At 31.9% G+C, this 12,030-nt stretch overlaps 1 protein-coding gene and 1 long non-coding RNA gene across 2 annotated transcripts in view; both read right to left on the bottom strand.

Moving 5' to 3' along the window:
• Positions 1-12,030, bottom strand: part of LOC127723246 (lysine-specific histone demethylase 2-like) — a 46,799-nt gene that overhangs the window by 31,374 nt on the left and 3,395 nt on the right. The window contains exons 2-6 of the mRNA XM_052229809.1: positions 9,193-9,250; positions 8,453-8,581; positions 4,638-4,727; positions 3,538-3,757; positions 1,796-1,837 (exon numbers count right to left, since the gene is read on the bottom strand). Coding sequence (XP_052085769.1) covers positions 1,796-1,837; positions 3,538-3,757; positions 4,638-4,727; positions 8,453-8,581; positions 9,193-9,212 — 501 coding nt within the window. The 5' untranslated portion in view covers positions 9,213-9,250. The remainder of the gene's footprint in view (positions 1-1,795; positions 1,838-3,537; positions 3,758-4,637; positions 4,728-8,452; positions 8,582-9,192; positions 9,251-12,030) is intronic.
• Positions 6,386-8,103, bottom strand: LOC127723250 (uncharacterized). Its single transcript, XR_007991962.1, has 2 exons — positions 7,359-8,103; positions 6,386-6,587 (listed from the first exon to the last, which is right to left on the bottom strand). It is a non-coding gene; the product is annotated as an uncharacterized LOC127723250 (long non-coding RNA).

Raw genomic sequence — 12,030 nt, 5'->3', positions numbered from 1 at the left:
TACGGCGCGACATGTGAAAAACCCCTCCCCCTTTTTAACAAAATACTCAATAACTCAAAAATAAAATTTTGAATCATCACCAAAAAGTATACAGATCTTAAGATTAATATAACTAAGAAGTGTGTAAAGTTTTAAGCAATAATCATAAATTGTTTTTGAGATACGGCGCGACATGTGAAAATAAAAAACACACACCTGTTTTAGTTACTAAGTCCCGTAACTCAAAAAGTTTTAATCTTATTTTCACCAAAAAGTATACAGATCGTTTGACCATCATAAGAAACAACTATGTTAAGTTTCATGAAATTTGGATAAGTCATTCTCAAGTTACGGTGCGACATGTTTACGCCGGACAGACAGACGGACAGACAGACGGACGGACGCCGGACATTTGTATAACATAATACGTCCCGTCAAAAATTTGACGGGCGTATAAAAATTGTTGTAAATGAAGAAGTTTTAGTTATAATATCCATTGCAAATCTTTAGGAATAATAATAAATAGGAAAACTGTTGCTTTAAGTGGTTATGTGTTGCTTGCCCATTATAAACTTCCCACTATATTAAAATCCTACACGTTCACCAAATTGTAATTGATTTTTCAGTGAAGAGTGTATAGTATTTTCAATGGCATGTGTTTCTTTCATAGCCATGATAGCTGTACAATTCTTACCCTTGCCCTATAACTACCAATTTTTTGGAAAGTACCATGCCATTTTACAATCTGGGAGAAATACTAATGCATAAACCCATGAATTAATTAACCAAGTCAAATATATCATATTCTAACATGACGTTCTTCAAACGCTTTGAGTACACACCCGTGGTAAAATATGAATATATTGTTTGGGCTGTTCCAATCGTACTCCCGCGTCATATGTTTTTTTATGAATGACCTACCCGACGTCATAGAACATTGACGTAAGAATATAAACATTTTACGGGAAAATACACGCTTGTGAAACCGAAAATCATCACAACAAGGAAACGTAAACAAACGATGCAAAAATGTGTTATATAAGCCATTTTTTGTATACATATAAGACATATAAGTACAATTATCATTTAGATTCATCCAAACCTATCTAAATATGTTATTGTAACTAGTTCAAGCATGTCATTTATTCAGTTTGCTCCGGTCTTTTACGTCAATTTAATAGTGCGTTTATTTATGGGAACGGCAAATAATGTCTTCATCTAGAGCGCTTCGATCCAAAACAATTGCCGTATTTGTCCTATTAGAATCGAAATAATTCATGGGGGCTTGAATATATCGTGATTTTACCACGGGTTGTCCCTTTATGCCGATATTTTACCCCTCGCTATCGCTCAGGGTAAAATATTTGTCATAAAGGGCCAACCCGTGGTAAAATCACGATATATTCAAGCCCCCATGAATTATTTCTTAAATAATGTTCTTTCTGTTTTTGATTCAGAGACAATTTACAGTAAATTTGGAAATGTCTGCATGTTTTTATTATTGTGAGTGCTGATGAACAATGGTGAAAAACTGTGAGATTCATCATTTAGATTTCACTAAATATACAAATAATTCTATCCAAATTTAAAATGAAATCTATCTCATCACTAGTTTCTGTATGCAAGATTATGATCAATTGATTTTTTGGTGTTTAAAGGTACTATCAGCACTATCGGCTATATCGTGGCCGCCAGTTTTTATCGATGGCGGAAGCCAGAGTGCAACTGACCTTCGGTAGGGAAATATTTTGTGCCTGAAGAGAACCACACACCTTTGGTAGGAATAGCAAGATTTTCATACAAACAATTTACTTACATAATCCTCTGGGCTGTCACAGGCATTTGCTATGCTGGACTTCTGCAAGATATAAGTTTTTAAAAAACCAACTTCAATTCTTGTTCAATACTATTGTCTCATGGATTATTAATCATTGTAATAAGTCATTATAATCATTTTCTATATTCACAATTTAAAGTACTATTACCTTCAAACTATATTCTATTGAAGAACAGGAATAAAAGCCCTGTTCATTGATAATTTTTTATTTTTTCTATGTATTGTGTGCGATTTTGTCCCATGTACATTTACTCCATATCCTTTTATTTTCTATATAAAATCTTCATAGATACATGTACCGGTATTAAAATTAAGAACGCCAGACACAATTTCTTTATGTCTACAAAAGACTCATCAGTAACACTCGAAATAAAATAAATTAAAAAGGCCAAATAAAGTACGAAGTTGAAGAGCTGTTTGAACACACATAAATTTTAGTCTTGTCATAATTTAAATATATAATTCATGTAATTAGTATTGTGTAAAAATATAAAAAAAAAAGAAGAATTTGAGAGCTTTGTGTAGAGTTAGTTTTACTTATACAATATGGTCTAGATAGGGGAAGGCAGTCAGGGGTAGTACTTATACAACTAATATTTTTATAGCCAACTATATATGCGGTATGGGCTTTGCTCATTGTTTAAGGCCGTATGGTGACCTATAGTAGTTAATATCTGTGTCATTTGGTCTCTTGTGGAGAGTTGTCTCATTGGCAATCATACCACATCTTCTTATTTTCATATTGAAGATATAAGTAATATCTCCCCTTATGCTTCTCTAAAAAAAAACACACTTTACGATTCTTGAAATTCTCAAACTTAAGAAACTAAAGCTAAAACAACTAAAATCTTTTTTTTAATTAAAGTTCAATCTTTTATCTGTCAGAAGAATTTAAACAATAAATTTACTATGCACATTTTCAAAATGGGTAGCCACCCTTAAAGGCTATTTTAGAATTTCACTTAAATTTTCACTGTGCTTGACACCCTCCCATACTTGAGATATGGAATTGCCTTCCCTGTGGCCTACGTATATTTTTAAGGAAAATTACTTAAACAAGTATTACCATGACTGAAAGGGGGAGGTTTGGGCACCATATAACTGCTTTTAACCCCACAAACATGACAAAATGTCGTGTCTGTACCAACAAGATTTGTTATCTGGACCATGTGATTTTTGTTTGCTTGTTGTTGTCTTTGTTTGACGTCCCTTTTCAGAGGAGTTGGATGTTAGTGGTTGGTGTGGTCTGTATATATCAATAATACCTGTTATCTTTTTAATTTATTATCAAAATGTAAAACACACATAACGTTGTTGCTAAACTGAATATTAAACACCCTATTCCATTTATAACTTGTCTATGCTATTTAATTGTTGATCAAATCCCTTTTCAATAAAGAGATTTTTCCACTACTGGGCCAAAAAAAAAAATTAAATTGTTAAATGTTGCTTACCTACCCATCTAAAAACATGAAAAAGCAGCCTACCAAAAAAAATTTATGACACAAATCATTTCATATTTTTTTTTTCAAAGATTTTTTCCTGCTTTTATGTTGTTTTCTTGTCTAAAACATGTAACTTATATGGTTGGCCATAAAAAATTAAATCCCTACCTACCTACCCAACCCAAGGCATGTGGTACGCAACATCAAACAATGAATTTCTTAAGGGTGATCCTATGTATTCTGATAAACATGGAACAGTTTACTATTATAATGTACCGTAAAACCACTGGTAGACATTCCACAAACATATTTTTTAAGGAAATCTGGTGATATGTTAGAATCTTTGGTCATCTGTCGCCATTTCTCACACTGTGTACACTGAACCCAGTACGGTAACATAGTGTCCATCATGAATGCTTTAATATTAGGATCTGTGGTCCCGTAAGTACTCCATTTTCTCTTCCATAATGCAAAAACAGCATACCCATCCTTGTGGCTAAAATTAGAAATATCTAAATGTTGAAATGGCAACTGAAAAACTAAAAAATACATGAACATGGATAAGGACTTTATCTTTTATTTGCAACTCAATACACAAATTTTGAGATTTCTTATGTTTAGATTTTTTTTTTAATTTGTATCATTTAAGCAAAGTTGGTTAGCAATTGGTTCATCATCAGATTTTAAAAAGAATATTTAAATAATGTATTTTTTTTCATATGATCTATTTTGAGTAGCAGCAACAACCATTTCTGAGGCAAAGTGGGTTATCTAATGTAATGCAGATCAGAATTATTACTATTCAACCAAATTTTCGTAGCAATAGATTCTTCAAATGTTTTTTTGGATTTTTTTAATGTCTAATTTTCTTTTTCCCAAATAGATCTATTTTTGGGGTTAACCAGATGTACATTTCTTAAGAGGTTGATGGTAATTGATTCATTAAAGTATTTTGAAGATTTTTTTTTATCAATTTTACCCCTTTCGTTCTGTTTTAAGCATTAGTGATCACATCAGGGTCACCCAACATAACTTTTAAAGATTGCTCTAAGTATGAAGCCTGCCAAGTTAGATTCCTGTTGGCCTTAAGTTTTAGAGAAGATATATAACTTTACTATAGAAAATAGATCCCAAACTGAAGCAAGAAGCTCATACTTGTCCTTCAGCAAGATCGGCGAAAAAAAAATGGTTGAAAATGTTCCTTTCCATATTTTCTTGCACATTTTCTCCGTCACCCATATGCTATATTAAAATTATAGCAAAGTATGACTCTTTTTAGCCTCCAAATTCAAGTGTACAACATAAACAAAATGCATTTAGATAAAACATGTTAATGTAAAAATTATGATCAAATGTCTGTTTTATACAATAAATACCTTCTGTAGTAATGATCAAAGCATTCGTTACAGTAATGTTCTGACTGAGACATGTGATACCAACGTGATGTGTAACCATTCCCAACACATCTGAAAACAAATATTTTTTATTTTAAGGATTTGGTCATGTTGGTGTTTATGGCAAATTTTTATAGTTTTATTTTAATTTCCAACACTTTTTTAGACTCAGGTCATATCTTTCTTTTTTAAAGATGAAAAAAAAAGACCAAAACTCTATTTTAAGATAATTATCAATAATGCTTTAGTTGTCTAATAATTTCAAAAAAAAAGAAGTTTCACATATCATTTTCAAACTTTAAAATAGCTTATGGCAGATTTTACAGTATTGTGTTCTGCCTCCTACTTCCATGATAAATAATTAAAGAAGGCATTACACGAAAAAAAATTATATTTTCTGAAAATTTATTATCAGTAGATCATAATTCTTCAAAAAAGGAGTAAATAATGTAAGAGATTATTGAATGGTTGCCAAGGAAACAGGATACCCACATTTTCTCCTTTTGCACCCTGGTCCAAAATTTCATTAATTTTGGTTTAAAGCCTTTAACCAGCAATAAAACCAAAATAAATTCTGAAAGGTAAAGGGTTTAGGAAGATATTCAGCATCTTTCACATTACTATTTCTAATATATTAGTGGGAAAAAAATATGTTTAAGATGATGGACATGTGACATATGGAAAATGGGACAAAAGTTTATGTTTTTCAAAGTAAATGACATCTAATACACAGTAAAGAGAATTGAATAAGTATAAAGTTGCATGTGTTGCCAATATTTACTTTTTACTAGTTTAATTTGTGCCAGATTCTTAAAAGAAAACATGTTTTGAATTAAGGCTGTTGCTAATGTGACGGAGACAAAAGTGAGTAACGTTAGCGACATTTGGACATGTCACATTAGCAACAGCATCTTTAAAAAATAAAATGTATGCACACAGTCGTGCTTTATAAATGCTTTGAGTAATTAAATTGTACAGTTTGGTTTAGAATATCTAAATATACAGAATGTCATTGGCAGGTGTACTTTGTATCAAATGAATACACAAGAAACCAATTTGTAATAGTAACATTAGCAACATCTTCTTCAGTAATACATTAAGAAAATTTGCTATCTAGATGGGTCGCACTAAATAGGGCCAAAATTGTTACAGGAGGTGAAAAATAAGATTCATGATATCTTTATCGAAAAAGTTTTCAGATGTAACTGAATGATTCTTCTAGATCTGTTCATATCTTTAGTCGTGAACTGAGATGTTGATATGATATGAGTACCAAATGCAATAAGAACTGTTCTTTGTACCAGACTGACACACCAGATTTTATGGATGGATGGATTAATTATTGTTTAACGTCCAGTGTCAACCTAGTATGTGCACATCAGGACGAGAACAAGTTGATGTAATATGATCTCTGCTTTGTACTAGACCGACACGCTTAGATGGATTTTCCACAAAGACACATTATACAGACTCTGTTGCCTCTGTAAGCTGACCTTTGCTTTTACTCCTAGATGCTTTTGGCTTGGATGAGAAGCAGCAAAGACCCAATTTTAATGTCTTATTTTATCTGGCTACGAATTTAACCTGCAACCTTTGGCACTCAAAACAGAAGGGGGATATGGATTATTTATGAAGCACAAGCCAAAATGCCCATGTAATGTCTACCAAGAAACATCAAACAACAAAAGAATGAACAATCTCAAATCAATTCGCAGTGAAGATGGAAATACCATAGTGATCAATGCCTCAATGACTTTCACCATGGATTTTGGTAAAGAAAGTCTTTTGTAGTCTTCAGAACACCTTGCTTTGCCCATTTAATTCATGATGCATTTGCATTCAAAAGTCGAAAATACTGCCTAGACTAAGAAGCTTAAAAATATTTTAATGTTTGAAAAATTTATCGTCTCTGTTAGTTCTGGAGGACTGCATCTGAAAGAAAATAAATTGAAAATATTACTGGTATATGAATACAATTTAAAAAATGAACTATTAAAATTTTTAAAATGTATTGAAGTACTGCCTTCAAATTTACTTCAATCAAGACATAGTTTTTTGCCGAATGCTTTCAGTACATATGGTAATTAAAGATATGTTGTCATCATTAATTATAGCTAGAACAGTTCAAGTTACCATCTTCTTTTAATGATTACCCGAGATTATGCTAAGATACCCCTAAAAAATCAAATGTATGTTTACCATTTGGTAAATTTGTCTGTGAGCAATGACTTTTATGCCAATTTTGACAATTTTAAGAACTGGACTAATTTTGGCAATTTATGAACTAAGTTGTTATTATAAAAATAGAAGATGTGGTATGAAGCTCTTCGAAAAGGAAAGACTATTACCTTCAAATATATATAGTAATGAGCGCCCCTTCATTACTATATTAGACTGTTTTAATTTTCTTATATAACATCACATCAACAATATACTGTCCCAAAGTAACGATCGCTACATAAAAATCTGTCCATGTTATACCGTTCGCATCAAATTATTAAAAGAAATGTATTTTGATGAACTAGAAGACTCAACTGTACGTAAAATATGGTCAAATCTCGTTGGGAGATGAAAAACCAAAACAAAAGTTTCTTAATGTGACATTTAAATGACATTACTTGATTCAACGTTTTGTTGCGAATGTCTTTTTGATGGACGGAATACAATAAAGGACCTTGTGTAACGATATAACAGACAACTTACCTTCTTTGCTTTCCCATTATGTGAGGGAACCGGCTCCGCATCCATTTCTGCAAAGGGCGATATCGTAACTCCTATACAGGAGAGTTACATATCTAAATATATATTGCTCACGTGACATTGATTTGGACGGAAACGTAGAGCAGTAACGTTCGCAAAAACTAAAACAGCCAATGATATTGATTCCGAAAGTCCTTTGACCCCCTTTCGTCATCAAAATTTAATGTGATTGCTATTTATATCAATTATTTATAAAACCCGAGTTAAAAATAACAACGGGCCGTCTGAGAACCAACAAATAAATTGCGATCGTAACATACCACAATGGACGAAAAAGATGTGACGTTCGCAATAATATTATTAAATTACCTTTTTTAGCCTTTACCAATAAAAATGTGCCTTAGAATTATAATTAAAACACAAAAGAATACTTTTTATTAAAATATTAGTCCATGTTATTAGGCTCCACTTAAAAATAATACTTTAAAATTCCACTCCAAATAAGCTAGATGTCAGTCAAGTAGGTCACAATGTCTATTCAATGTCCAATATTTTGAAATTGAAAACCCACTAATTCTAACAAAAAACATAAACACAGGGTGATTTTTATTTTTATTTACTCAGAAAGACACCTTTTATTAAATAAAATAATGCATTACTTCATTTCACACTCTGTTTCACAGTTTCAGCAATACCTTTTTTGATGGATACAAAAAAGCAATACTTCCTTTTTATTGTAAAATCTGCCTTATATCACAATATAGATCAAGATAAAAGGTCAAACCAATTTTTTTCTTCAGAATGTCCCGTCAGTAGATTAAGAAAATAATATCTAAAGAGAATAACTGCTGTGCCTCAATTGATTTTTTTGCCAAAAAAAATAGTAAAAAAAAAAAATTTGTTCTTGCCTGCAGACCTATGAAAAGTTCCATTTCTTAGGGGAAACCAACACTCAATTTTCAACGGTGAAAGACTTATAAAATCAAAAGGCCAAAAATTTGTTTATATATATATCTGTTTCCTGCCTTTTGTCATAAAAAGAAAAGGAATTTCTTTCAGACTCTTCTTATAGACAAAATTCTGAAAAATCAACATACCTTTCTGAAGCTGAAGCAAAACATATTGGAGCTTTAGCTGGACATCCTGTACGTTCACACTTTCTCACATGTTTGGCTGATGAACTATCAGCATCGCCTGGAGCTGTTGACTTTCTTTTGGAAGGCCTCCTAAACAAAGAGTACCATTTAAATCTTTTGTTTTGGTTTAATTGACTTACTGATTAAGGGTATAAATATAACGTTGTTGTTCAATACATGTGTCAAGACATTTTTTCAACATTAACAGTACTTTGCTTTGAAACAGTATAAATATTGGGTTGGGGTGGGTTCAGAGTAAATGTTGAAGAAATACCTTACACATGCAATATAGTATATATGTCAGTCTGCACCAAAAATTTTTTCAACTACTAGTCCGAAGACCAATATTCCAATATTTTTCTTGTGTGTCTATTAAAACAAAATTTTAATTAATCTTTATATTGTTCATTTATACCTACATGTAAGAAGACTATTCTGCTCTTTGGTCGGGTTATTCTTTGATGCATTCCCCGTTTCCATTCTCAATTTTAATTAAGGTAATTTTTTATAGTTACACAATTATATTTTTCCTCTTGTCAGAAACTGCCAACTAAATATCTAGCACTAAAAAGAACTTTTATTTAACATGTATATCATGTATATCATAAAAAAGAAATTTGTGGATAACCAAATTCATTCAAAAATGTATATTTTGAACATCATTAACCAGTTAATATTCCGAATTGTTCTTAAATATATACCTTGAGGAATCAGAAGCCATAATCTTCTCTCATCTAAATAGCATTTCTTTCTTTCACTCTGTAATAAAACATATAAAAAGAGTTAGCCATTTTTGAATTCACTAGCTTTAGCACTTATGATGCAGCATGAATGGTTGTCTTAAACAAAATATTGTACAGCTTTGATGAGGATGTTTACAACATGTGTTGGCTGATCTTGGCTTGTAAGATGCATTTATTGTGATATATTGCATTATTTGTTCATACAAAGCCAATTATAAGAACTTCCAACTTTTTTTTATATATATAATTCACACTATTCTTTCTGAAATGTCAATACTTGTGGCAATTGTGATATTTTTGAAAATCTAGTGTAGCAATCGGTATGTAAAAAGGTATACAAATTGTAAATTACATCCCCCACGGAACCCAAATTGAACCAAATCCATTTTGCAAAAAAAAAAACAGACGAAGTCTTATAGGTTTTCTTAGAGACTAAACAATTTGCATTTTAATTATTTGCCATTATGAACGTCTTTCAACACAGCCTATAATATTCTTCAATATACACAAAACAGTTACCTTACATGTACAGCAGTCAGGGGTACTACTTGTACAAGTAATTTTTATTTACTTGAAGAAGTAATATTAACATACTTATATAACATGTATAAGTAAATTTGTAGGATACTTATACAAATGTATTTTATTTGCTTGTATAGGTAAAAAAACTAGAGGCTCTCAAGAGCCGGTGTCGCTCACCTGTATTTACTGATGCTTTGGAAATCATGTTAAATAAGGTTATAATCATAATTAATAGTATTAGATATTAGATATCATAATGATATCTAAGATAATAACAAAAAACTGCAAAATTTTTGTGAAATTACTAACTCAGGGGCAGCAACCCAACAACGGGTTGTCGGATTCGTCTCAAAATTTCAGGGCAGATAAATCTAAATCTGATGAACATTTTTGCCACCTGTCAGATTTGATCTAAATGCTTTAGTTTCAGAGATATAAACCAAAAACTGCATTTTACCCCTATGTTCTATTTGTAACCAAGTTGGCCATGATGGTTGGAAGGCGGGGTCATCAGACAAATTTTTTAAACTAGATACCCTAATAATGATTATGGCCAAGTATGGTTAAATTTGTCTCAGTAGTTTCAGAGAAGAAGATTTTTGTAAAAGATTACAAAAATTTACCAAAATTGTTAAAAATTGACTATTAAGGACAATAACTCCTAAAGGGGCTGGCTGACAATTTTGGTCATGATACACTGTAACTTGTTTGTAGATCTTACTTTGCTGAACATTATTGCTGTTTACAGTTTATCTCTATCTATAATAATATTCAAGATAATAACCAAAAACTGCAAAATTTCCTTAAAATTACCAATTCAGGGGCAGCAACCCAACAACAGCAGGGGTTCAAATTAGTGGTGGTCCGAGGTCCGTGACTTTCCACTGCTGCAATCCGACTTTCGTTTTGGTTACTAGTACAAAAAATGTATTGCCCGACAGACCTTCAATTTGAAAGAAAATAAAAATTAACTTTGCCGACCTTTTTCACCATTAGTATCGTCATTTCAAAGCCATATTATTATTGAAATTAAGATAAAATGTTTCATTCCTGACCTTGCCGACCATACACAAGGTTATAAATAGTTGCGATAGGTCACTTGACAAATCATTTAGACATTTTCTAACAAAATGAGTTTGTGTCTCATTTGTGTCAGGTCTTTGAGGGAAAGCCTGAAGATGATGAACGGTGGGCTTCAACGTCAACCTTGGGAACAAAACAAAAGAAATCAAATGAAGATCTCATTAAAGACCAAAAATACGATCGTGAAAACGGGAACGGAAATTTAAGCTCAACTGAAAATCTATCGACTGTGGCTATATTTTGATGATCGAATCAACTGGTCCAATGTTGTTTATATACTGCTAGAAATTCCCTACCCATTCAAAAAAAGAAAGTTCACTAGTAAGGGGAACACAAAATCTAAAAGTAGACCCAATAAAAATACACGAAGTGACACCCCAGCATTTATTTTGTTTAAAGCAGTGGATACATGAAAGTGACCCAATTTTAAGTCTAAAGATTTATTGTCAGACACTAATGTATTCACAAGCAGCAATGTAAGCCTGATCAGTTAAATAGATGTAAGGTTTTCTCCAACACTGCATAGTGTTGCAAAAAAAGGGAAACCCTTCACTGACTACGAATTTATTCTTGAAATCCAGAGCAAAAATGGTGTTGGTGTTGCCACTTTTACATCAATAACAGATTATGGTATAATTGTCAATGATTGAGACAACACACACACGCACAGTGACACCCTTCCCAGCACCAAAAAAAAAAAAAATTTGTTGGAATTTATAATATACAAGACAATTACATTTATTGTTATACATGTAATACCACAGCGACACTGACAGTTTGGTCTATATGGTTGCATGGCAATATATTATTTGTAAACTTGTTAAATACAAATGTATGATGAAACAAGCTACATGTAACTTAGCACCAAAAGCACATTAATTTTGTATCTTAATGAAAAATATTTCATGTAAAAGTAGGACCTGGGATTTAGGTTGTGGACCTTTCAGTTTGGAGTGTCAAAGGTCCCGGACCTTCAAGTACCAAATGTTAATTTGAACCCCTGCAACAGGTTGTCAGATTTGTCTGAAATTTTCAGGGCAGATAGATCTTGACCTGATAATCAGTTTTACCCTAAATGCTTTGGTTTCAGAGATAAAAGCCAAAATCTACATTTTACCCCTATGTTCTATTTTTAGCCATTGCGGCGATCTTGGTTGGTTGGCGGGGTCATCAGACACATTTTTTAAACTA

This window comes from Mytilus californianus, unplaced genomic scaffold, assembly GCF_021869535.1.
Source record: "Mytilus californianus isolate M0D057914Y unplaced genomic scaffold, xbMytCali1.0.p SCAF_13, whole genome shotgun sequence".
NCBI classification, from domain to species: Eukaryota; Metazoa; Mollusca; class Bivalvia; order Mytilida; family Mytilidae; genus Mytilus; species Mytilus californianus.
This window is presented reverse-complemented; position numbering and strand designations above follow the sequence as displayed.